Source organism: Pan paniscus, chromosome 10 (genome assembly GCF_029289425.2).
Source record: "Pan paniscus chromosome 10, NHGRI_mPanPan1-v2.0_pri, whole genome shotgun sequence".
NCBI classification, from domain to species: domain Eukaryota; kingdom Metazoa; phylum Chordata; class Mammalia; order Primates; family Hominidae; genus Pan; species Pan paniscus.
The window spans coordinates 115,743,724-115,771,446 of NC_073259.2; the positions used below are offsets into that span (position 1 = coordinate 115,743,724).

Sequence of the window (27,723 nt, forward strand, 5' to 3'; positions counted from 1 at the left end):
ACGGAAATAAGACCTCCCACAAAGGGGTAAGTAATCACGTGATACGGCACTCAAAACAGCGCCTTCAACATAAGTAAGCCCTTTGTGTTTGCCAAGACTAAATCACTACTGCATACTTAGTATATAATTGGTGCTAAATGTTTTTTTTCTCACTTTTTTTTTTGGTGCTAAATGTTTTAAGGTGAGAAAGTAACATTTAGGGATGTAATGAAATGTAATGGTGGGATCTCCGTGAAACGACAAATTCATTTTGGAGAAAGCTTTTTAAAAAACGCAAACCACAAACCTCTGCCATTTGTCAGCTTGAAGTCTACGGAACTGCAAGCAAAATAAAGATTGGTGAAACTTTGCTTCTGACTGACCCCTACAGTCCCAAATATTTTCTTGGCCTTTACAAAGCCCGCAGGCATCGTCACATGCAGTCCTGAAAAGCCTTTTCTCTATACTTCACACAGCCCAGACCAGCCCACGTGGATTCCTCGCCCGGCTGCTTCCGCTTCCATTTTGTCCCCTCCTATTTCTCATTCGGCGCCTCAGAATGACGTCTGAAATGAGCGCCGACGCTGCCCAAACAGGAGCCTGCGCATGCGCTCTGCCCTGGCAGCGGCCCGGTGCAGAGCCCTGAGCGTGTGGCAGCAGTGCGGTCGTGGTCCCTCCCTGTGCGGCCTGGTTTCTAGCGTGACACGCCCTTGACTTGAGGACCATGAACCGCAGCCGCCAGGTGACGTGCGTGGCCTGGGTCCGCTGCGGCGTGGCCAAAGAGACACCAGACAAGGTGAGGCCTGGTCGCTGGGAGACAAGGGGAGCAGCGTCTTTACGGCACGGCGGGTCCGCCCAGCTGGGGGAACGTGGACCCGGAACTCGGGGCGTTGGCTGGTGCGACTGGCTGGGGTGAGGGCGGCTTTGCCCGGATTGTCGCGACTAGAGCTGCAGTTCAGAAGGTCTGGTTCGCCTGAGCCTGGAGAGTCAAGGGCCGCGCCTCCTCACTGTTCCCACCCTCAAGCCCAGCCCCACTCCCAAATTCGCACGCACATGGACTTAGCGGGCCGGAAAGGGGTGGGCTGCTGTTTTTGGTGGGTAATACCCCAAAAGGCTTTTTGACAACACCACAGCTTCACTAGCACCCAAGTGCATTTTCAAGCATAACTGGGAAGAGAGCATGAAAACTCCACTTTCCACTCTTGTGCTCCGTGTCTGAAGGAGTGAGGATGAATGTGGTGTAGAAAAACTGGTGTGGAGGCTAAGATGTCGTGAGGCTGGGAGATGAATAGGGAATTTCTTGCAGTAATCCAAGTGAGATGTTGATGGTAGCAGGGAGGATGAGAGGTAAATGTATAACACATGAAAAACCTACAAGAGTTGGAGACTAAGACTGTAGCAGAGGTGACGATTACTTAAGTAATTTCCTCATTGGATACTAAGTGCTTTCTGTAGGCTAGGCATTGTTCAGGGTCCTGGGATAGGCATGAACAAAATAGAAAAAGTCCCGCCGGGCGCGGTGGCTCACGCCTGTAATCCCAGCACTTTGGGAGGCCAAGGCGGGCGGATCACGAGGTCAGGAGATCGAGAGCATCCTGGCTAACACGGTGAAACCCCGTCTCTACTAAAAATCCAAAAAATTAGCCGCGTGTGGTGGTGGATGCCTGTAGTCCCAGCTACTCGGGAGGCTGAGGCAGGAGAATGGCGTGAACCCGGGAGGCGGAGCTTGCAGTGAGCCGAGATCGCGCCACTGCACTCCAGCCTGGGCAACAGAGTGAGACTCCGTCTCAAAAAAAAAAAAAAATAGAAAAAGACCCTGCCTTTATGGAGTCGACATGTGCACATATAGTATGTCAGTGAGAGTTAAGTTCTACCAAACAGTAAAAGGGGTTGATTTGAATGTAATTGACCAAGATAATGATGATGGTGATAGGAATGTGATTGGCTTGGACATGGAGTTAACAGGAATGACGGATTGGAGTAGTCCCAGTAGTTGTAAATTCCACCTGGGCACAGACTGTTTTATTTACTGTTTCTCCAGGGTTTGGTTGATGGTAGGCACTCGGTGTTACATTTATAGAATAGGGACAGAAAATTATTTCATATAAAAATTGTTGGAGGAAACAGTTATTAAAAAGAGACATATAGCCTTTCAAATACTTGAAGACTGATTTCCAAATGAATCTACACATTGAAAATCTCACACTTGGGGAGGTTCAAAAAATACTGATGTTTATGTCCCACTCCCAAGTATTGTGTTGTAATTAGCCTGGAGTGTGGCCTAAATTATTTAAGATTCCCTAGGTGATTCTAATGTACAGATAAGTCTGGGAACCACTATTTGAAGAGTTTATAGGAAAAAGAGATTGAATTTATGAAATCCCAGAAAGGAAAACTTGGACCAAATAAGAGAAATTGGACAAGCCAGTTGCGGTGGCTCGTGCCTGTAATCCTAGTCATTCAGGAAGCTGAGGTGGGAGGATCGCATGAGCCCAGGAGTTCACAGCTGCAGGGAGCTGTGACCATGCCACATCTCTTAAAAATTAAAATTAAGGCCGGGCACGGTGGCTCACGCCTGTAATCCCAGCACTTTGGGAGCCCGAGGCAGGTGGATCATTTGAGGTCAGGAGTTCCAGACCAGCCTGGCCAACATGGTGAAACCCAGTCTCTACCAAAATACAAAAATTACCTGGGCATGGTGGCACGTGCCTGTAATCCCAGCTGCTCAAGAGGCTAAGGCAGGAGAATCGCTTGAACCCGGGAGGCGGAGGTTGCAGTGAGCCGAGATGGCGCCATTGCTCTTCAGCCTGGGCAACAGAGTGAGACTCCGTCTCAAAAAAAAAAAAAAAAAAAAAAAGAACAGTGGACTCATGTAAGGGTGATTTGTTAAGGAATGCCCACAGGGAAGAGAGGGAGAGGTGCCCTAGACAGAGTTAGAGATGGTTGGAAGAAAACCAGACGAGTACCACACAGCCACTTTACCAAAACCAGTCTTTGGGGTTTTAAGACTGAGAGGTGGAGTAGAATGAGCATGATTTTTGAAGTTTCAGGTAGTGAGAGATCTTAATTGTAAGAATCTATAAAATCTATATTTTTAAATATAGAGTCTGGATTGATGTTTGATTCTTATCTTGATGACATTGCTTGGCGTTACATTTTACATTTGTTTGCAAACTACTTTTTAATTCAAATAATTTGATGATTTCCTTACACATATTGTAATGAAATCTTTGCTCTCTTACAGGTAGAGCTGAGTAAAGAAGAAGTAAAACGCCTCATTGCTGAGGCAAAGGAGAAATTGCAGTAAGTTTAGGACCAGATGAAATCTATATCTTAAATAATGATGACCATGTGGTCTTGTTATTAGAAGGTACCATTTGGGTGATTCTCTTTTTCTTTCTGTGCTCATAGAGAAGAAGGTGGTGGCAGTGATGAAGAGGAGACAGGCAGTCCTTCAGAAGATGGCATGCAGAGTGCACGCACCCAGGCACGCCCAAGAGAGCCCCTGGAGGATGGTGACCCAGAGGATGACAGGATGCTTGATGATGATGAGCTGGCTGAGTACGACTTAGATAAATATGATGAGGAAGGTGACCCAGGTTAGTTTATCCACTTCTGATGGTTTGTAATTACAAGCTCAATATGTTGGATCATGTTTGTGGTGTTCCAAAGCTTTACTCTTAGATTTTATTGTTCTTGACATCAGTAAGATAATCTGGTTGAAGACTTGGGCAGACAGCATGATTCCTAAACTAGTTTAGAAGATAAACTCTAACCCACTAAGATACAAATCTAGGATCTAAAAAAAAAAGTACTGTGTATTTTATTGCATATATCAGGTTTAATAATCTGTAACCCACTTGTGAGTTTTTGTATGCAGTTATAATGCTATGGTGTGCTTGAACTTATATCCATATACCTTTTCCTCAACTGCAGTCAGTCTTCTCACAATACAGTAGTCCCCCCTTATCCACGGTTTTGCTTTCTTCGGTTTCAGTTAGCCACAGTCAATTGCAGTCTGAAAATAAGTGAGTAAAGTACAGTATTTTGGGAGAGATGACTTTCACATAACTTTTATTACAGTATATTACCATAATTATTTGATTCCTAGGTACATATAGGAAAAACATAATGTATATAAGGTTTGGTACTATCTGTGGTTTTAGACCACCACTGAGGGTCTTGGAATGTATCCCCCGTGGATAAGGGGGGACTACTGCATGCATCTTGAGATGCTGTTCTTGGAGATAATTAGAAAAAGAGGCCAGGTGCGCGTGACTCACGCCTGTAATCCCAGCACTTTGGGAGGCCGAGGCAGGTGGATCAGTTGAGGTCAGGAGTTCGAGACCAGCCGGGCCAACATGGCGAAACCCTGTCTCTACTAAAAATACAAAACTTAGCCAGGCGTGGTGGCGCACATCTGTAATCCCAGCTACTCAGGAGGCTGAGGCAGGAGAATCACTTGAACTTGGGAGGCGGAGGTTGCAGTGAGCCAAGATCGTGCCACTGCACTCCAGCCTGGGTGACACAGTGGGACTCCATCTCAAAAAGAAAAAATCATGGGTGGGAAGAGAAAAAGGAAATAGAACAGAAGACAGATTAGAAGTAGAAGTTTGTATAGAAAGCCTCGTGGGGAATAAAGTGAGCTGAGATGACAACTACCTATATTGCTCTTATGGGGAAAGTAGGTATAACGATAAATGGAAAAGGAGCTGACAAAAGCTGACAAAGCTCACTTTGTTTCTTTTGGAATGTGCTACCCTAGGTGGCACTAACTCCTAATCTCGGGGTTTGAGAAATAGGCATTTGGCACACTGAGCAGGTTAAGTAAGTTATTTATTTAACTTGTAAATCCCAGGTAGTCTGCATATTTGGGAGCTGAAGGGACTCCTGACAGCTAGAATCAGCTACTCCCAAGTTATAAAATCAAAATGTAGATGATCGGAAACAAAAATTAACTCTTAATACAAATGTTATCTGCAACAAAGTAAAATCACAACTACCTGTTAAATCACAACTACCTGTTAAATTGATGGTTAAAATATTACATAAGACATAGCAGAGCTGAGCGTGGTGGCTCATGTCTAATCCCAGCTACTTGGGAGGCTGAGGCAGCAGGATCGCTCAAGCCCAGGAGTTCAAGGCTGCAGTGAACTATGATCACACTGCATTCCATCCTGGATGACAGACACCATGTCTAAATAATAAAAAAGTTTTAAAAAGTTATAATCAGGCAGTTAAAAATATCAGTATCTGTTAGAATATCATTGAAATGCTGAGTAAAATAATATACTTTTTGTGTGTGTGTGAGACGGAGTCTTGCTCTGTTGCCCAGGCTAGAGTGCTGTAGTGCGATCTCGGCTCACTGCAGCCTCCGACTCCCTAAATTCAAGCAATTTTCCTGCCTTAGCCTCCCGAATGCTGGGATTACAGGCACATGCCACCACGCCCAGCTAATTTTCGTGTTTTTAGTAGAGACAGGGTTTCACCATGTTGGCCGGGATGGTCTCAATCTCCTGACCTCATGATCCGCCTGCCTTGGCCTGAAAAACTCCAGCAATGGGGAGAGGGAGAGTCAAAAATGACATTGAGGAAATAGTGTTAACTGTTAAAGCAAGGTAATTCAAGGTTCGTGATGCCCTCTCCACTTGTGTTCATTTTTCAAAATTTCTATAATACAACATTTAAAAAAAAATCAGACACGTACGGGTTGATGGTGAGCACTGTGGGGTATCTGGAAGAGCAGTGTAGTTGGAGTGTGGAAAGAATAGGACATGAGACATGGTCTGTGTTGGGCACAGGAAGATCAGTAAACAACAGACAGGCAATGAGAAATGAGTAAGTAGGCTCTGGGTGGAGATGGGATTGACCAAAGTCAATTAGCTGTCTTGTCCTGGATGCCTCAGGCAGGGCATGTTTGAGCACAGTAGATAACATTGTGGAGGCAGAACTGAGCCAAGTAAGAGGAAGATTCAGTGGAATGTGACAAACTATAGGAAGCCTTTAGTGCCAGAGCAATATTGAGCTTGACCTGATGTATGTGATGATACAGCCTGGAAAAAGACCCAAAGGAGGGGAAATGCTCGGCAAGTTGATCTGCATGAGTGAAGCACAGAGAAGGTGGATGGGAAGTTGCTGGGAAGTCTGGAAGAAAGACTTAATTGGGTCCCAGTAAACTTAGAATACCAGGCTTAGCAATCTGTGTGTTCTCTGTGCGAGAGGAAATCATTAAAGGTTTTTGAGCATGGAACACATAATAATGGAACATACACTTTAGGAAGTTAACTCTGGCAACAGTGGAGAACAGGTTGGCAGATAGGGTGAATCTCTTAGAGGAGCAGAAACTTAAGATAAATTAGGCCAGAAGCAATGAGGGCCTGGCTTGGGGCACTAGGAATGAGGAGGAGGACATGGAAGAAAGGGATTGCAGAGGTAGCTGGGAGTTTAGCATCATCCTAGTGGATGAACTCTCTTCCAGAATTGGTATGTCTGGTTTCCATCTTATTATCGCTGGTGTACCTCTTTTCTTTCAGGCAAGAAGTAACCCTGATTTCCTCACTCCATCTGAATTGAATTTTATTGTCATTTATCCATTTTTCCATCTAGATGTTCATTCCTCCTTTTTCCTCATTCCCTTGGCCATCTGTCCTATGGATTACTATTAACTTCATTTTTCATTATCTGCAGTACTTAGAAAGGAATCATTACCTCCATTTACCAGCGGCACACAGCTGGTGAAAGACGGTGCTGAGTTTTGACCACTCTCTGGCTCTAAAGCCTTCATTCTTTTCACTGCATCTTTTCTATAGATACAGTCCAGCAGAGGATAGTTTTTTCTATTGGACTCTGGGTTATTGGCTCCAACCTTGTTAGGGACAGAGTGCCATAGAAATACAGAGAAACAAATAACCCAGCCTGGAGAGATGGCATTCAGAATCAGCTCTTTCTCGTGTAGCAGAAATTGCTTTCTCTGTTGCATATCAGATGTTTAAGACCTATCAGTCCTGCCTCCTTAAAGTGGCTTCCTCTAACAATTCAGTGTATCTTCCTTTTCCTGAGTTATCCTTTGTTACCATCGTAGATGTGCCATAAAAGAATAATTTAAGTTCAGTGGAAAAAGCATACTGCATTTCTTTTTTCATATGCTAATAAGGCATATTAGCATATCAGAACACGTGCAGTAGAGCAACCTGGTTAATTTTTTGAAACCTGTCATTTCTCAATTTTATTTGACCAGGCAACCCTTATTTATTGTGTTGATTTCAGTGTTTCAGGGTCATTTTATTTCCAGGTCCTCAAGGCTGCCTCTCCGTATCACCTTCAATCATGAATGCAGGGAGCTAGCTAGAGAATCTCAAGAGAGTTCTCATATTTTCTAAAAGGGTCTAATTCCCTGATACAATTCTTTCATTGGAAGATTGTGAATTCCAAGACTGTCTGAAATCCATTCCAAAGGTCAAATACAAAAATGGCTTTTAAATTCCTGCTGCTGCTTACGTAGTCCTTTCCCAAATCTAGATGATCCAGAGTTAGTTATAAAATAGATGGTTGCATCTAAGTCCAAGAATGGATGTCATAGAAAATATGTTTTTGTCAAGATGACTATTTTATTATTGTAGTTTGTTAATTTTTCTTACAGATGCTGAGACTCTTGGTGAATCTCTCTTGGGTCTTACAGTCTACGGGAGTAATGATCAAGATCCTTATGTTACTCTGAAAGATACAGTAAGTATTTACATCTTTTTTCTGATTATGCTCTTAAGTGTTCAAAAAACCTTACTGGCTCTCTGCTTCTAGTCAATGACGTTTTTTTCCTCTCACTTAGGAACAATACGAACGTGAAGATTTCTTGATTAAGCCCAGTGATAATCTTATAGTTTGTGGCCGAGCTGAACAGGACCAGTGCAATTTAGAGGTGCATGGTAAGTGATAAATCCCTTACTAAAAGATTTTCTAAGTGATGGTAAAATAATAAGTGAAATAGTTACCTTTTCATTTTTAGGTGCCAGATCCTATTGTATCTCATTTAAGTTGGTTACATAGTTAACTTTTACACAGGTGGCCAATTTCTTGGTTATTGTTCTGGGTATGTGTAGTCCAGTACATCACTTTGGTATCTGAATTTTCTATGGAAATAAGTCCCCTGGAAATTTTTCATAGGGGTGTTTTTTTTTGTTTTTATATATAAACAGGGTCTCACTGTGTTGCCCAGGCTGTCTCGAACTCCTGGGCTGAAGCAATCCTGCTTTGGCCTCCCAAAGTGCTGGGTGCTGGATTACAGGTGTGAGCCACCACACCTGGCCTCATAGAGGTTTTTAATCTTTTATTTAAATGTGATTGCCTGTTTTTCACTCCTCTCCTACTCCTGCTATAAAAAACCTCGAAGTAAAATTATATATAAAAATACAAGGCTGGGTGCGGTGTCTCACACCTGTAATCCCAGCACTTTGGGAGGCTGAGGTGGGAGGATTGCTTGAGCCCATGAGTTCTAGGCTACAGTGAGCTGTGATTCTGTGTTTGTTCCACTGTACTCCAGCCTGGGTGACAAAGACCCATCTCTAGGGGAGAAAAAAATGTATAATCCCATTTCCCTGAGTTAATAACTTGCCACCTTGGTTTTTTACTCAATTTTTTTTTTCTGGCTACTTTTTCTGTATGTGGATTATACTGGATAGACAGGTTTTTCTCATGTTTTTTAAATAGAGTTATTTCAGATATTTCCCCTTTGCAAAACATTTTATTTTCTTCATAATAATTCAACACAAAGGGACACGTTTCTTTTTTGGAACCAAAACATCTTGATCACCTTTCCTACTTAAGGAATATTTGTATCAAAGCCAGAAGCGAATGCTTTGCAGTAATCAGAAGTAGGCATGAAAATAGGAATTTTTAAATCATATTTTTAAATGTTGTTTTTGATTTAATATTAATTGAATGGCTTGCCTCACTTTGGTATTTTTAATGTAAAATCTGTTTTTTATATGCTAAAAGTAGACTTCCACAATGTCTGGAGCACTCTGCCTACAGATTCTCCCTTTTGTTTTTCTTGTCCCTTCCACTGTGCTCATATCCTCAGACAAGTCCATCCTTGCCCGATACTCTCCTCCCCCAGCAGTCTTCAGATCGTCTTGAAACTTTGAAGATTCAAAGAGATTATTAGGCTGATAAGTCCTTTTGTTATAGGAAACACAGTTGCACAGCTTGAAAAAATAAAACCCTTAGGCTTAATGTTTATCGGCATCTTCTAGGTTGCTTCGTCATGGCTTCCGTTGATTAGCTTGGATTTCTGTTAACTTCAGAATCTTTAAGGCTGTCCGTGGGAAGCCTATAGATTAGGCCCATTTTATCTCATGGCTCATTGTGATCTGTTTATGCATAGCAGGCACTTTAATGTGAAATTATTCTTTCTAACTCTTGATATCTTTGAACTTTTACATATTTCAAATGAAAACCATTTGTTTACTTTGCTTTTAAGACCAATTCTAATTTCAAAAAATTGAGACCCTATTAGAGTTTTTTTTGTCGTCATCGATTTTTTTATGCATTCTTACCTGAGAACTTAACAGTCATTCCTTTGAACTCAGGATCAAAGAGGAGCTGAGAAAGAAGTTAAAGCTGCTATATTTCCATTTCCTTCTCAGTTAGGTTATTATAGATATACTTTATTATTTGGGTTTGGAAGGAACCTCCAAATTGCCCAGTATGTCTGTGCAAGAATAACTTCAAATTTATATTCTAAAACTGATCTGAATATTGATCTCACGTGGTTAAGAGTATGTTTTAAAGTATTATTACCAGTTGCTGGGCGTAGTGACTCACGCCTGTAATCCCAGCAATTTGGGAGGCCAAGGCGGGCGGATCACGAGGTCAGGAGATCAAGACCATCCTGGCTAACACTGTAAAACCCAGTCTCTACTAAAAATACAAAAAAAAAAAAAAAAAAAATTCAGCCAGGCGTGGTGGCGGGCGCCTGTAGTCCCAGCTACTCGGGAGGCTGAGGCAGGAGAATGGCGTGAACCTGGGAGGCGGGGCTTGCAGTGGGCCAAGATCATGCCACTGCACTCCAACCTGGGCGACAGAGCAAGACTCCGTCTCAAAAAAAAAAAAAAAAATTATTACCAATTTTATGTAAAATGTAAGCTGAGTATATCGAACATGGTTGAGGTTTTTGTAGAACCACAGTCTAATGATTTTGAATGTGAATTCTCATCATAGGGATGTGATAGAGCATTACACAAATCTGCTAATCCCAGGATCTATTCCAGAAGCAGCAATCTGAGGAATTAAAAATAAAATCCTTAACTTATTATATATTTACCTCCTTCTTAATACAAAGCATATGGGGAGGGGTTCTGATTAGTGGGTTCTGTTTTATCAGTGTTTCACTGTGTAATTTTTAAAAGACTTCTTACTCATTGATTTTACAGTGTTTTTGCTGCTTAACATTACAGCTGCGAATGTTAAGGAGCTGTTAGTTGCCATATTCCAAAAGGATGTCCTCAGGAGCTTTGTTTACATTGTTCATCTTCATAAACCTTTTTTAAAAATATTAAGAGTAATTTTTGATAAGCATTTAGATTTCCAAATATGAATTATTTCTCTCCCGTGCTATTTTTGGTTTGTTCTTTTTGACTTATAATCAGCTAGACCATTAAAAGATAAAATAATAACTACTTCTTGTAGTTATGAACATTATGAACTTATGAACATTTGTTTTCTATGAATGACCTAGAAGACAGGACCATTTATCTGACAAGGATGCAGGTGGAGTATCAGATGTCAGTGTTCATTTTCTCCTGTGGGGTATGCCACAAGATGGCACTATATTAGACATGCAGAATTTTTGCCTAGTCATGATATTGGAATCTTTTTTTTTTTTTTTTTTTTTTTTTTTTGAGATAGAGTCTCACTATGTGTCCCAGGCTGGAGTGCAGTGGTGTGATCTCAGCTCACTGCAACCTCCACCTCCCAGGTTCAGGCTATTCTCCTGTCTCAGCCTCCCTAGTAGCTGGGACTACAGGCACGTACCACCGCACCCAGCTAATTTTTGTATTTTGAGTAGAGACGGGGTTTCATTGTGTTGGCCAGGCTAGTCTCGAACTCCTGACCTCAAGTGATCCGCCTACATTGGCCTCCCAAAGTATTGGGATTACAGGCATGAGCCACCACGCCCAGCCTGGAATCTCTTTATAATATCAGATGTCTCACTTTAAAGCACATGGCTCACGTACATTTAATAGAATTTGTTTTTTTTAGTGGGATGTGATTTTTGATGACTTACTCTGATGCATTAAAGTCTCTTTTCCCAATCTTTTCAGTTTATAATCAAGAAGAAGACTCTTTTTATGTACACCATGATATACTCTTATCTGCATATCCTCTGAGTGTGGAATGGCTGAATTTTGATCCTAGCCCAGATGATTCTACTGGTAATTAGAAAACTTAAGGTTGTTCAATGATTTCCAGTCTTATGTATTTTCTCCTAGCTCCATAAATTATGTATTCTCTTCAATGTTTTCAGAATTGTTGCTGATATTTTCTGAAGTTACTGTTATTTTATGAAGTTATAGAGTTCTTAACACACCATCACTTTATTGTTTGAGGTCCATAAATCCCCAGACTTTAGGTAGGCTAAGGAGGTAGCTGCTCTACTACAGGCTGAAGGACAGGGCCTGAAGCCTTTCGGACTGTAGAACTGTAAAGGTCCCATAAAGACTCAGTATAAATGGCCTGATATGTGAGATGTTACCAGCTAGAGTTCAGTGGCATAACCTGTTTTAGAAAACATAAGCTAAAACCGAAATGAAGAGGCTTGTCACAAGTAATTAGGTTTTCATGTTAGTCTTTGTAACCACATCTGCACACTATTAGTTGCCCCTGTCCGTACTTTTTAATAAAGGTAAACACTGATTATACTGTCTTACGTCTTGTTTGCACACCTTGTTCACATTCATGATCTGATCTGATCTGATCTTCATCCCCACAGCACCCCATGAAGGAGGAAGGGAGGAGGGTTATTCTCGTTATATAAATGAAAACACTGGGGCCAAGAGATTGAGCCTTTCCTACTCAAATTGTGGCCCAAAGACCAGCAGCAGCACAGCATGGTTATCACCTGTGACCTAGTTAGAAATGCCCACCCAGAACCACCTGAAATACAATCTGCATTTGTAACATTCAGATGCCGCATATGCATATAAGTTTGAGAAGCACTGCTCTAAAGCATTTTTCAGTTAATCTACAGTGTAATGTATTTGATTAGAAGTTCTGTATGTCTTTTTTTGTGTAATCATACATGCATTGTTTCCTCCCATAGGAAATTACATTGCTGTAGGAAACATGACCCCTGTTATTGAAGTGTGGGACCTTGATATAGTGGACTCTTTAGAGCCAGTCTTCACACTCGGAAGTAAACTTTCAAAAAAGAAGAAAAAGAAAGGAAAGAAGGTAAAGAAGTTAATAAATATTTAAACTCTAATGACAGAGGTAAGTTTACTCGGGAGTAGGGGTGAAGGGTAAGAACGTACACTTTTTCAATCAGGTATTCTTGGTGAGATGGGGTAGGTAGTTATGAAATTATTGTAATTTTTAGTTTTGAAAAGGCCATCCAAAGAAAACTTATTTCTGATTGCATAAAACCTCCATTATCATGTTGTTCTTTCTTACACAAAACTAGTTCAAAGCTAGTATATTAATATGAATAGCTACTATAGATGAAGGACTTTCGGATTATGAGCCTCCTCCAAATACAGTAGCTATTTATACAGATATACCAACCTTGAACTTTAAAAAAATTTCTGTTATCATGTTGAATTCTAATTATCCATGTATTAACTCCTGCAGCTTTTAAAATCGTTAGGTTTTATGAGGGTTGGGAGCTATATTGATACTTGTATAATTACAGTACCTAGATTAAGAACTGCTAGGCCAGGCCACGCACGTGGCTCACTCCTGTAATCCCAGCAGTTTAGGAGGCTGAGGCGGGTGGATCACCTGAGGTCAGGAGTTCGAGACCAGCCTGGCCAACATGGTGAAACCCTGTCTCTACTAAATATACAAAAATTAGCCAGGCATGGTGGTGTGTTCCTGTAATCCCAGCTACCTGGGAGGCTGAGGCAGGAGAATCACTTGAACCTGGGAGGCAGAGGTTGCAGTGAGCTCACACCACTGCACTCCAGCCTGTGTGACAGAGCGAGACTCTGTCTCAAGGGAAAAAAAAGAACTGCTAGGCCAGTCATAGTAGCTCACGCCTATAGTCCTAGCACTTTGGGAGGCCAATGTGGGAGGAGTGCTTGAGCCCAGGAGGTTGAGGTTGCAGTGAGCCATGATTGTGTGCCACTGCACTCCAACCTGGGTGACAGAGCGAGATTTTGTCTCTAAAAAAATAAACTACTATAGTTTCTTCCCTGTTCCTTGTAATGAAATTTTTTTCTTTATTTTTCTTTTTTAAAGAGGTAAGGTCTTGCTCTGTCTCCCAAGACTGGAGTGCAGTGGCACGATTATAGTTCACTGCAGCCTGAAATGCCTAGGCTCAAGAGATCCTGGGATTCTCCTGCCTCAGCTTCCCGAGTAGCTGGGACTATAGGCTTATGCCGCCATGCCTGGCTAAGTTTTGACTTTTTTGTAAAGACAGAGTTTCGCTATGTTGCCTGGGCTGGTCTCGAACTCCCGGCCTCAAGCGATGTTCCCACGTTAGCTTCCCAAGGTCCTGGGATTACAGTGTGGGCCGCTGCACCCAGCCCCTGTAATGAAATTAATCATGAGTCTCTAACAGGGAGACAAGGTTTTATTTATTTTATTCTTCAAAAGTTTATATAATATTAAAACAATAGGTTGGGTGCAGTAGCTCACACCTGTAATCCCAACACTTTGGGAGGCCGAGAGTGGATCATGAGGTCAGGAGTTCCTGACCACCCTGGCCAACGTGGCAAAACCCTGTCTCCACAAAAAATATAAAAATTAGCTGGGCATGGTGGCATGCGCGTGTAATCCCAGCTACTTGAGAGGCTGAGGCAGGAGAATCGCTTGAACCCAGGAGGTGGAGGTTGCAGTGAGCTGAGATCGTGCAACTGCACTCTAGCCAGGGCAACAGACCAAGACTCCGTCTCAAAACAAAACAAAATAATCTTAAGGTTTAAAGAATTTTGCAGATTAATATATTCAGTTTTATTATGAGGGGGACTTTAATACAAAAAATAATTAAAACAATTATTACAGAGTTCCTCAGCAGAAGGGCATACCGATGCTGTCCTTGACCTTTCATGGAATAAGCTAATCAGGTAAAAAGAAATAACATTTGAATGATTGTAAAAGACTGTAGCCATTGTGATCTTACCTCATGCCTACACTCATCTCTTTATTTGTGCTGTGGACCTTTGTTTCTATCTTCCTTTCTTGTAGGATGCCCTGCTTGCAGGCAGGAGCTCTGTCATCTGTTTCTTTGCATCCTCCAGGTCACCTGCCAGCTCATCACTGTGGGTGCTCATTGCATGTTTGGTGACCAAGTGCCCTCTCTCCACCACCACTGGAAAAAAACAGGGTGTTTGGCAGTGCCCATGGTGCAATAGGATTGTGTTTCTTCCCAGGAGACATTTTTCTCTGTTTAGTTTTCACATCTTACCACATACTCTTTTATTCTTTTTTCTTTAAATTATGGCAAAATACATATAACATAAAAGTTAACGCTTGTATTAGTCTGTTTTCATGCTGCTAATATAGACATACTCGAGGCTGGGTAATATGTAAAGGAAAGAGGTTTAATTGATTCACAGTTCTGTATGGCTGGGGAGGCCTCACAGTTATGGCAGAAAGCAAATGAGGAGCAAAGTCATGTCTTATATAGTGGCAGGCAGGAGAAAGGGCATGTGCAGAGGAACTCTCCTTTATAAAACCATCAGATCTCGTGAGACCCATTCACTATCATGAGAACAGCACAGGAAAGACCTGTCACCATGATTCAGTTACCTTCCACCTGGTCCTTCCCACAACACATGGGAATTATGGGAGCTACAATTCAAGATGAGATTTGGGTGGGGACATAGCCAAATCCTGTCACCATTTTTACCATTTTTAAGTGTGCAGTTCAGTGGCTTTCAGTACATTCACAGAGTTGTGCAACCATCACCACAATGCATCTCCAGAACATTTTCATCTCCATACTGCAGCTCTGCCCTTTAAACACTGACTCCCCATTTCCCCCACCCCCAGCCCTGGCAACCACCACTCCACTTTCTGTCTCCATGAATTTGACTAAGCATCTCATATGAATGGAATCATACAGACTTACTTCTTTGCGACTGGCTTATTTGACAATGTCTTCAGGTTCAGTCATGTTCCAATAAGTGTCAGAGTTTCTTCCTTTTTAAGGCTAAATAATATTCCATTGTATGTAATGTATGTTACCCGTTCATTTACGTGTGGTCATCTGGATTGCTTCTTCTGCCTTTTGGATACTGTGAATAATGCTGCTATGAATGTGGGTGTACAAATATTCAAGTCCCTGCTTTCAGTTGTTTTGAGTATGTACCCAGAAGTGTTATTACTGAATCTTATGGTAATTCTATTTTTAATTTTTTGAGGAGCCACCATACTATTTTCCATAATGGCTGCACCATTTTACATTTTCACCAACAATGCACACAAGGGCTCTAGTGTCTCCAAAATTTGTTATTTTCTGTTTTTCATAATAGCCATCCTAATGGGTATGAAGTGGTATGTCATCGCGGTTTTAATTTGCATTTCCCCCCCTTTTTTTAAGGTAAGATGGGGGTCTAACTATGTTGCTAAACCTGGTCTCAAATTCTTGGGCTCAAGCAATCCCCCCGCCTCAGCTTCCCAAGTCACTTGGAGTACAGGGGCTTGCCACCACACCTGGCTTAATCTGCATTTCTTAACGATTAGTGATGTTGAGCATCTTTGTTTTGTGCTTATTGGCCATTTGTGTATCTTCTTTGGGAGAAATGTTTTTCAAGTCCTTTGCTTACTTTTTTTTGAGACAGGGCCTCACTCTGTCACCCAGGCTGGAGTGCAGTGGCACAGTCACTGCTCACTGTAGTCTTGACCTTCTGGGGCTCAGGTGATCCTCCCACCTCAGCCTCCCAAAGTGCTGGGATAACAGGCATGAGCCACCAAGCCTGGCCTCCCTCTGCCTGTTTTTTGTGTTTGATGTTGAATTTTTGGAGTTCTCATATATTCTGAATACTAACTCCTACTACCAAATACATGATTTGCAAATATTTTCTTCTATTCTGTGGGTTGTTTTTTAACTTTCTTGGTGCTATCATTTGCAGCACAGGTTTTTCATGTGATGTTGTCTACTTTATTTCTTTTGTTGTTCATGCTTTTGATGTTGTATCTAACAAACCATCGCTTAAGTCAGGGTCATGAAGGTTTACATGTATGTTTTCTTCTGAGAGTTTTATAGTATTAGCTCTTACATTGAAGTCCATGATCCATTTTGAGTTTTTTTTGTGTGTATGGTGTGAGGTAGGGGTCCAACTTCATTCTTTTTCATGAGGATGATTCATTTGTCCCTGAACCATTTGTTTTTGTTTTGTTTGAGACAGGGTCTTACTCTGTCACCCAGGCTGGAGTGAGTGGTGTGATCTCAGCTCACTGCACCCCCCACCTCTGGGGTTCAAGTGATTCTCCTGCCTCAGCCTCCTGAGTAGCTGGGATTACTGATGCATGCCACCATGCCTGGCTAATTTTTGTATTTTTAATAGAGACAGGGTTTCACCATGTAGGCCAGGCTTGTCTCAAACTCCGGACCTCAAGTGATCTGCCTGCCTCTGCCTTGCAAAGTGCTGGGATTATAGGCATGAGCCACCGTGCCCAGCCCCATTTGTTAAGACTTTTTTCCCCATTGAACATTTAATTACCTTAGTACCCTTGTCAAAAACCAGTGACTATAAATGTTTATTTCTGGACTGTTAGTTGTAGTCCATTAATCTGTATGTCCTTATGCCAGTAGCACATTGTTGTGATTGCTGTAGATTTTCAGTAAGTTTTGATGCCAGGAAGTATGAGCTTGCCAACTTTGTTCTTTTTTTCAGTACTATTTTGGCTATTCTAGGTTCCTTGCATTTTTAGAATCAGCTTGTCACTTTTTTTTTAAGTCTAATACTAATAATAGTAGTACATCCTGTTTTGTTTTGTTTTGTTTTGAGACAGAGTCTCACTCTGTTGCTCAGGCTGGAGTCCAGTGACGTGATCTTGGTTCACTGCAACCTCCGCTTTTTGGGTTCAAGCTATTCTCGTGCCTCAGCCTCCTGAGTAACTGGGATTACAGGCGTGCGCCACCATGCCCAGCTAATTTTTTGTATTTATAGAGAAGGGGTTTCACCATGTTGGCCAGGCTGGTCTTGAACTCCTGACCTCAAGTGATCCACGTGCCTCAGCCTCCCAAAGTGCTGGGATTACAGGTGTGAGCCACTGTGCCTGGCTGTGAATCAGCTTGTCACTTTCTGTAAAAAGAAAGAAAAAAGTCAGAGATTTTGAAAGAGATTGGTTGAATCTGTAGATCAGTTTATAGCTCCATCTGTAGATGTAATATTTCCATATTAACACTATTAAGTCTTCTAATACATGAACATGGGGTTTCTTTCCACTTATTTAGATACTCTTGTTTCCTTTCATAATCTTCGGTAGTTTTCATTATGTAAGTCTTACATTTCTTTTGTTAAATTTATTCCTAAGTATTTTATTCTTTCTGATGCTATTGTAAATGCAATCCTTTTCTCATATTTAATGCTCTTGACTTTTAAAAGATTACCTGATTGGATTCTTCCCTTTCTCAGAAATGTTTTAGCAAGTGCATCAGCTGACAACACTGTAATTCTGTGGGATATGTCCTTGGGGAAACCAGCAGCTAGCCTCGCTGTACACACAGACAAGGTATGGTGATTTAGTTGATCACAGCGGTTCTTAAAAATCGGACACAAATATTGGCTAAAAATAATCCCAAACGTTTATATATGGCTTTGAAAATAATTTTATCTGGCTTGCAGCGTGCTTTCACATGTTATCTCTTAGGATTTTCACAAAGCCCTGTGTGGTAGGTATAATGCCCATCTTAGAGATGAAAAAATGGGTACAGAAAGGTACAGTTACTAGGAACATTAGTGCCCTGTAACATATTTATAGAGGCTCCTAAAAAAGGATGAGGTCTGTCAGTCACAATGGTAACACCCATTACTGTGTTATTCCCCAGGAATCTAATGCAGATTATTTTGGGACTTCTGGAGCATGGGGAATTCACCAGATGGGTTTGACTACTTCCCTTTTTCTTCTGAGTATCTTCTAACATTTGAGGGACTAAATATTCTGCCAAACAGTTTGGGGAAACTACATTTTCTTTAAGTGCCAGCCTTTATGTGGGAGCATGGTTTGCCCTTTGATTATGCAGTACATTTATGTTTCTTTTGTTTACTGTATTTCAGAGGGAAGCATTTATAGAAATACTGTCAAATAGATTCTTACCACATGTTAGGTAATTTTACGAAAAGCAAACCAACAGAGATCTCTGCATTTATGTTTCCTCCCTTTAGGTCCAAACACTGCAGTTTCATCCATTTGAAGCACAGACTCTGATTTCTGGCTCATATGATAAGTAAGAAAGCACAGCAAGAATGATTGCTACTCTGTTTTTATCCTCTAGAAGTCATTTTAAAAGTATCACTTGGTACCCAGGCAGAATGTATCCTTGAGGCCACCTTTATGTTTAAATTATTTGCACTACTTATTTTTCCTTTTAACTCTGGTCCTTTCAGTCTACAAGGGAACATGATTCTGTCATAATAATGTAACTGTAGGAACTAGCAACTTCTTTGGCTTTTAGAGGCTGTACTTTGCCTTTATGGGAAGAATTTCCATGTCACATGACAGAGGGCATGGATATAGGGAGACGTGAAGAACTGGGGCCACTGTGGTCAACCACGGGGTTTATAGCTCATATCAGTGCTCCTTTTTACAGATTGGGTCTACAGGTAGGAGAAACAGATAGTAGAAGCCAAAACCAACTTTGCAGTCTGTATTTTCATTTCTTATCCTCTTGAAGCATGATTTGTTTACATTTCTTGTGATTCACGCAGAATTACAAAAGTGCATCCCTTGCTTCCCCTAACACGATAAACTGCTTATGGAGAGTAAGTGTGCCTAAGACATGAGTAACCTGGCTCTGAGCTCGGCCAGAGAAGGGGAAATTAGAAATTGTCCTGGGCTTTTGGACATAGAGAGGATTCTTCTTGCGAGTGGAAGATTTGACCTGGAGAAGGTCAAAACCACTTAACGTTAGAGGCACCAGTGCCTTCAAGTGTTAAGATCAGAATCCACCAATTACTGAAACTCAGCTCATTTTTTTTCTACTTTATTTAGAACCTTAAAACAGGCTTTAAATGAATCTTGATTTCACAGTGCTATTTTATTACTATTTCATTATAAATAAAACATATAGGAGAATTGAACTCTTAAAACCCTAACTTTGCCTGAATGTGTCTAGGTCAGTGGCTTTGTATGACTGCCGAAGTCCAGATGAAAGCCATCGAATGTGGCGATTCAGTGGGCAGATAGAGAGAGTGACTTGGAATCACTTTTCACCTTGTCATTTTTTGGTAAGAGTACGAATGTTGTTGTTTTGCTTTTCTAGGTTGCTAATGACTTTTTAAATTCCATAGTAGAGAGAATTATCTGAAAAGCTTTTTCTGTTTTAACAGTATGAAGTATTTGGGTTTAGGGTTGAAAGCATAAGGTGTTTTTTTTTTAAAATAAGAGAACGGCTCTTACTTAAAAAGCAGTGAACATGTAAATGATTTTGCTGGTTGCCGGCCATTCCAAAGTGTGCCACGTTTTATTTAATGATTTTGATCATTTTATTGTAGTGTTGTTTGAAATACTAAGCATAGTTAGTATTTTTTGTTTTTTTTAATGGCTAAATCAGTCCAAGATGATATTCTTTTCTTTAAATCCTCATGCTTAAATGGATCTCTAGTGATGAGAATGCTAACCTGTTAATTTATAGCACTATCTCCCAAATAGGAAAAAAAGTATAAGACCTCTGTCTGAATACCCTTATTATCTAAGGAGGACAATGATTTTCCACATAGCATCCAAAGATTCCACTGACATTTCAGTACATGTAAAAAGAAGAGCCCAGCTTTCATCCAGAGCAAAGATTAATTAAATTTGTTGCCCAGTTTTCCTGAAGTAAATATGTAGTGCTTTGCAAAGGTGAGAAAGTTTTTTTTTTTTTTTAATTTAAGTTCTAGGATACATGTGCACAACGTCCAGGTTTGTTACATATGTATACATGTGCGATGTTGGTGTGCTGCACCCATTAACTTGTCATTTGCATTAGGTATATCTCCTAATGCTATCCCTCCCCCCTCCCCCCACCCCACGACAGGCCCCAGTGTGTGATGTTCCCCTTCCTGTGTCCAAGTGTTCTCATTGTTCAGTTCCCACCTATGAGTGAGAACATGCAATGTTTGGTTTTCTGTCCTTGCGATAGATAGTTTTCTGAGAATGATGGTTTCCAGCTTCATCCATGTCCCTACAAAGGACATGAACTCATTCTTCTTTATGGCTGCATAATATTCCATGGTGTATATGTGCCACATTTTCTTAATCCAGTCTATCATTGATGGACATCTGGGTTGGTTCCAAGTCTTTGCTATCGTGAATAGTGCCACAATAAACATACGTGTGCATGTGTCTTTATAGCAGCATGATTTATAATCCTTTGGGTATATACCCAGTAATGGGATGGCTGGGTCAAATGGTATTTTTAGTTCTAGATCCTTGAGGAATTGCCATACTGTCTTCCACAATGGTTGAACTAGTTTACAGTCCCACCAACAGTGTAAAAGTGTTCCTATTTCTCCACATCCTGTCCAGCACCTGTTGTTTCCTGACGTTTTAATGATCACCATTCTCACTGGTGTGAGATGATATCTCATTGTGGTTTTGATTTGCATTTCTCTGATGGCCAGTGATGATGAGCATTTTTTCATGTGTCTGTTGGCTGCATAAATGTTTTCTTTTGAGAAGTGTGTATTCATATCCTTCGCCCACTTTTTGATGGGGTTGTTTTTTTCTTGTAAATTTGTTTGAGTTCATTGTAGATTCTGGATATTAGCCCTTTGTCAGATGAGTAGATTGCAAAAATTTTCTCCTATTCTGTAGGTTGCCTGTTCACTCTGATGGTAGTTTCTTTTGCTGTGCAGAAGCTCTTTAGTTTAATTAGATCCCATTTATCAATTTTGACTTTTGTTGCCATTGCTTTTGGTGTTTTAGACATGAAGTCCTTGTCCATGCCTATGTCCTGAATGATATTGCCTAGGTTTTCTTCTAGGGTTTTTATGGTTTTAGGTCTAACATTTAAGTCTTTAATCCATCTGGAATTAATTTTTGTATAAGCTGTAAGGAAGGGATCCAGTTTCAGCTTTCTACATATGGCTAGCCAGTTTTCCCAGCACCATTTATTAAATAGGGAATCCTTTCCCCATTTCTTGTTTTTGTCAGGTTTGTCAAAGATCAGATGATTGTAAATGTGTGGTATTATTTCTGAGGGCTCTGTTCTGTTCTATTGGTCTATATGTCTGTTTTGGTACCAGTACCATGCTGTTTTGGTTACTGTAGCCTTGTAGTATAGTTTGAAGTCAGGTAGCATGATGCCTCCACCTTTGTTCTTTTGGCTTAGGATTGTCTTGGCAATGTGGGCTCTTTTTTGGTTCTATATGAACTTTAAAGTAGTTGTTTCCAGTTCTGTGAAGAAAGTCATTGGTAGCTTGATGGGGATGGCATTGAATCTATAAATTACCTTGGGCAGTATGGCTATTTTCACGATATTGATTCTTCCTATCCATGAGCATGGAATGTTCTTTCATTTGTTTGTGTCCTCTTTTATTTCGTTGAGCAGTGGTTTGTAGTTCTCCTTGAAGAGGTCCTTCACATTCCTTGTAAGTTGGATTCCTAGGTATTTTATTCTCTTTGAAGCAATTGTGAATGGGAGTTCACTCATGATTTGGCTCTCTGTTTGTCTGTTATTGGTGTATAAGAATGCTTGTGATTTTTGCACATTGATTTTGTATCCTGAGACTTTGCTGAAGTTGCTTATCAGCTTAAGGAGATTTTGGGTTGAGACGATGGGGTTTTCTAGATATACAATCATGTCCTCTGCAAACAGGGACAATTTGACTTCCTCTTTTCCTAATTGAATACCCTTTATTTCTTTCTCCTGCCTGATTGCCCTGGCCAGAACTTCCAACACTGTGTTGAATAGGAGTGGTGAGAGAGGGCATCCCTGTCTTGTGCCAGTTTTCAAAGGGAGTGCTTCCAGTTTTTGCCCATTCAGTATGATATTGGCTGTGGGTTTGTCATAAACAGCTCTTATTATTTTGAGATACGTCCCATCAATACCTAATTTACTGAGAGTTTTTAGCATGAAGGGCTATTGAATTTTGTCAAAGGCCTTTTCTGCATCTATTGAGATAATCATGTGGTTTTTGTCTTTGGTTCTGTTTATATGCTGGGTTACGTTTATTGATTTGCCTATGTTGAACCAGCCTTGCATCCCAGGGATGAAGCCCACTTGATCATGGTGGATAAGCTTTTCGATGTGCTGCTGGATTCGGTTTGCCAGTATTTTATTGAGGATTTTTGCATCGATGTTCTTCAGGGATATTGGTCTAAAATTCTCTTTTTTTGTTGTGTCTCTGCCAGGCTTTGGTATCAGGGTGATGCTGGCCTCATAAAATGAGTTAGGGGGGAAAGAGTTTTTTAAAAACAGCTTTCTCAAAAGATGTGGACAATTTTAGTAAGATTCATGAAGTAATGAGTCTGAGATACTTAATCTCAATTCTGCACCATTAGTAGAGGTGCATGCTGTTCTAGCCAGGCAGCCTGAAGCCTGACTTATTTTTACAATGATCAGGAATGAAGTTCCAGTTGTACTTGAATGTTGTACTTCGGCTCTCACTCTTCAGGCACGCAACTTCCAGAGATTATTTGCTAACAAATGGTCATATATATTAGAATCCCAAATATTTAGGGAAGTGAGAGGTTAAAGTAGATGAAATGGTTCACCTGCTTCCCTCTCATCTCAAAAGAAGAGCCAAGCCTTCTCTTCCCTGGCCTAGCCATCAGACTGCCTCAGCCGTCCTTTCTTTATCCTTTTTTCTTGTACTGGCTGTTGCCCTTGGCCTGTATACCAGCTCAGGTTTCTGTCTCCCGTTTTTGGCTCTGTATCTGTCTCTTAATTCCTTCATTTCTTCTTTCTTTCTTGACAGTGTAACAATGCACTCTAATCTGCCTTTCATTCCTAAGTTCCTTATCTGATTGAATTTCTCTGCCACACTGGTCGATTTGACTGTTGGTCACGCCTTGGTTCCTTGACACTCTTCCCTATCCTTTCTTCCCTCTCTGACCCACTTCTGTGGATGCTTCCTCAGCCTGCAACTTGAGTAGCCATGCTCACCAGGCCTGTGTTCACGTGGATGTAACTATGGCCTCTTTTCTTCTACCGCTCTAGCCCCATTCCAGACCATTCACCACAGCTTCATACTCATATCCAGTAGACATGTCAACTGAATTAGCCCATGTGAGTGCAAACTCAGGTCGTCCAAAAGTAAATGATTTCTGTCCATGTTAGTTTTTCATAAGTTCCACCAGTAAGTCATATAGCTGATTTTCACTATGACTTAGACTTTTTACCCATTGTTAGATTTTGTGACGTAGCATGACCTTGCCCATCTTTTACTCTTTCTAGGCCAGTACAGATGACGGCTTTGTATATAATTTGGATGCACGTTCAGATAAGCCAATTTTTACACTTAATGCACACAATGATGAAATCTCTGGTGAGCAAGAGTAATGCTTCTTTCATTTTTCTTAACTTATGATGAAGTAAATCTGTATTTCAAAGTGAAAGTGTCTAAACTTATCTTCCTTTAGGTCTTGATCTTAGCAGTCAAATCAAGGGCTGTCTCGTGACTGCTTCAGCTGACAAATACGTGAAGATCTGGGACATCTTAGGAGATAGGCCAAGTCTAGTTCATTCTAGGGACATGAAAATGGTAAGAATCTCCCTGGGTATCTGTTTTTTATTTATTCTGTTTCTGACCTTGTCTTTTTCCGGAACTTGTGTTGCGTGTTTTTCTGTTGGAACTATTGCATTAACAAAAATATGGATGTGTTGGGGAAGTGAATTTTGAGTTTAGTCAAATTTGGTGGGATTTTATGACTTAGAACACTTTGTGGGGAATTCAGTGACTGGTTCTTTTCCAACTCACATGATTAACAGTTGCTTGGTAAGGCTGGGGAGAGGGTTTTCTAGGACACAAGTGAAATGGCTTTTTTTTTTTTTTAAACCCTGAAATCAAGACCATCCCAAGAAATCTTGAACCTCAGGGCACCATAGCTATTAGGGTCAGTTTATGTATCTTTATCTCTTTGCATAACTAGTTCTGACTACACTGAAACAAATTACTATATAGTAGGAAAAATTTAGAAATAACCAGATTCACTCAAGAAATATTTACTGAGCACCTACTGTATGCCAACCACTGAGTTATATATGTCAGACTGCAGACACAGTAACACTGCACAGCTGTTGAAAATTGTGTATGAATAAAAATTGTGTATGAATAAATATATATAAATATAATGGAAAAACAGGTTACAGAAGCAATTTTTGTAGTACCATCTCATGCTTATTTTTAAATGCATAATTGCCTAAATGCTTACATTTAACTCTAGTAGATTATATCCCAGAACATAAACCGTGGTTACCTCCCTGAGAGATTTTCATGTATTTTTCTTGTTCATATTTTCTATAACAAATATATATTACCTATTAATAAAAATGTAAAAAAGAAAACAAAGTTTAAAAATGATTTAAACTGGCATCATTGTTATTGTTTAAAAGGACAGCTAAAGTTTCTGGAAATACATGGCACATTAGGTTTGTTAGGAAATCCCTAAGAGACAGAGTGATAACGAAGATGAGCGGCCTGAGTGGTCAGAAGTTGCAGATATCATTGTGGAAGAACCAGCATGCTGCGCTTGTCTGGCTTCATACTGTAGTAATAGCCCTTCTGACTTGACTCTGAGCTACCTTTGCAGTAGGGTTGAAAGTGAGAATCATAAGTTGGTTTTGAATAACCATTTAAATCATAGATTCTTAGAGACAACAGTGAGGATCTAGATATTAGCGCTCTCTGAAGAGATTGAAATCACCATCTTCCTGTTCTCTCTCTAGGGAGTTCTCTTCTGTTCTTCATGTTGCCCTGATTTGCCATTTATTTATGCCTTTGGAGGTCAAAAAGAAGGGCTTCGGGTCTGGGATATAAGCACAGTCTCTTCAGGTAAGGATTTTTAGTTCTCTGCACACCTCCCCCCTGCCCCTGTAAAAAAAAAAAAAGACAGGGTCTCACCATGTTGCCCAGGCTGGTCTCAAACTCCTGGCCTCAAGCAATCCTTGGTCCTCAGCCTTCTGTATAGCTGGGATTACAGGTGTGAGCCATCATGCTGGCCTCTCCTCTTTCTGAATGAGTTCTGTAAGGACTGACACAGAATGTGTGACTTGAATTGTTTCTCAGCATTTTGGCTAAGACCAAGTGCAGAATGTGTGTCCTGACTACATCAGGAAGATAGCAAAAGTAGTGTAGTCTTTTTAGGAAAGAGACAAGATCAGATGTAATTGGTAATGTTTGTTCATGTTCACAAATAAGTTTGTCCTCACACTTTTAAGTGTAGATCATTTAATGCCGAGACCAGCTCGGTTGGGGAGACCCTAACCCAGTGGCACTAGAGGAATTAAAGACACACACACAGAAATATAGAGATGTGAAGTGGGAAATCAGGGGTCTCAGCCTTCAGAGCAGACAGCCCGAACAGAGATTTACCCACATATTTATTAACACCAAACTAGTCATTAGCATTGTTTCTATAGGTATTAAATTAACTAAAAGTATCCCTTATGGGAAACGAGGGATAGGCCGGATTAAAGGAATGGGTTAGGCTAGTTAACTGCAGCAGCAACATGCCCTTAAGACACAGATCGAGATCGCTCATGCTATTGTTTGTGGCTTAAGAATGCCTTTAAGCAGTTTTCCACCTTGGGCGGGCCAGACGTTCCTTGCCCTCATTCATAAACCCACAACCTTCCAGCTTGGGCGTTAGGGCCATTATGAACATGTTACAGTGCTGAAGAGATTTTGTTTATGGCCAGTTTATGGCCAGATTTTGGGGGGCTTGCTCCCAGCAATTTAACAAATACATATCTTAAAATGGAAAGATCTTTGGGGAAAGCTGGAAAGAAATATAGCATGGTCTCAACAAACAGCCCTCTCCCCCACAGTTACCAGTGTGAATAAATCCACCGTTTGCTCAACTATAAAATTCTAGAAAATCCAACTTTCCGGAAGGGGCCACTCCTCTCCCTTCAGGGGATCCTGGCTGCTTATTTATTACTTTGAGGTAGTCTGGTGCGTTCTACAAACACAGAGATAATATATATATCTCCCCACTGTATGATTCCTGCATCCTCCCTCCCATGCAAAACAAGGATCCTGAGCTTTTTCTCTGGGTTATTCTGATGTGTGTGAGTCCTAAGTCCGAAAAGTTCTGTGCCGGTTATGATCAGAGAAAAGTGAAAGAAAAAAATAGGAAGCAATCAGAAGTAGATAGGAAGCAATCAGAAGTAGAATAAGGCCAGGAGAGGGTCACTTATAAGGAATGGGACATCTGTTACCAAGGCGGATCAGATAAATCCAAGACATGGCAAAGAAAGTAAAGTACAAAAATAAATTGGACCATTTAAAAAAATAATTCACTTCATTCAGAACATTAACTTGGACTTCTGAGTTGGTTACTCACTTTACCATTTATAAAGTACTAAGTGCACAATTCTGCATTTTAGTGTCTTTTTATATTCTGACTTAATTTCCTGATCTGTTAGTTTCTTACCTGTTTATTTGTATTTTAGTAAATGAAGCATTTGGAAGACGAGAGAGGCTTGTTCTTGGGAGTGCAAGAAATTCATCTATTAGTGGCCCTTTTGGCAGCAGGAGCTCAGATACACCCATGGAGTCTTAATGAAGATCATCTAATTTCCTGCTTACCTTATTAACTGGGAATTTTAAAAAGTTGGCCTAAAAATGTTCCATGCGTGGCAGCAACCATGCAGAGTGACTGAAACACAATTCATTTCTGACTGACATTCCTTTCTGCAACTGCGGTGGCACCACAGATATCCGGTCTTTGTGCTTGCTCTTCAGATGGATGGTTTGTAAGGCTCTTGTTGCATTTCTTAAAAAAGAGTAATAAAAAGGATTTTTAAAAAGTAATTCCTTAAACATACCATCTGTCACAGTTAATCTAGATTTGTAAATAGGTAGTAATTTATAGAATTTTTAAAGCGTAAAATCCTGTAATATTAAAAGATAGGTAAACCTAGGCCTGGAAAGGTTGTTATTTGGCTAAAATTGCACAGGAGGCCACGAACAGAGGCAAGTGCCCCAGAGACTCCACTTTCATTCCTAACTAACTGTTCTCAAATTAATGCTCATGATTGAGTATTCTCAGTGCAACTCATAGAGTTTGATAAGTAAAAGTTACATGCCCCTGTTTTCCTAGCATGATATTCACTGTTATCAAAGACAAGAGGCAGACCATTCATTCATTCTCAAAACACTGAATGCCATTCTGTGCCTAGTGCTATACAAGGCATGGGAGATTCAGTGTGAA

The 27,723-nt window shown here is 40.7% G+C and overlaps 1 protein-coding gene across 1 annotated transcript; it reads left to right on the forward strand.

Moving 5' to 3' along the window:
• Nucleotides 1-540: 540 nt before the first annotated feature.
• PWP1 (PWP1 homolog, endonuclein) lies at nt 541-27,323 on the forward strand. The gene is made up of 15 exons (XM_003832538.5): nt 541-775; nt 3,224-3,282; nt 3,391-3,578; nt 7,619-7,704; nt 7,805-7,901; nt 11,298-11,408; nt 12,296-12,426; nt 14,197-14,258; nt 17,778-17,874; nt 18,528-18,589; nt 19,478-19,589; nt 23,744-23,834; nt 23,929-24,050; nt 25,235-25,340; nt 26,963-27,323. The coding sequence occupies exons 1-15, from the start codon at nt 704-706 to the stop codon at nt 27,070-27,072; spliced, it is 1,506 nt and encodes a 501-aa protein (XP_003832586.1). The 5' UTR covers nt 541-703; the 3' UTR covers nt 27,073-27,323.
• Nucleotides 27,324-27,723: the final 400 nt, after the last annotated feature.

Excerpts from the sequence above, each read along its gene's own strand:
- PWP1 (XM_003832538.5), top strand. The coding sequence starts at position 704 with ATGAACCGCAGCCGCCAGGTGACGTGCGTGGCCTGGGTCCGCTGCGGC. Across the intron at positions 19,590-23,743 it reads TTTCACCTTGTCATTTTTTG|GCCAGTACAGATGACGGCTT; the intron begins GTAAGAGTACGA and ends TACTCTTTCTAG. Across the intron at positions 25,341-26,962 it reads TATAAGCACAGTCTCTTCAG|TAAATGAAGCATTTGGAAGA; the intron begins GTAAGGATTTTT and ends TTTGTATTTTAG.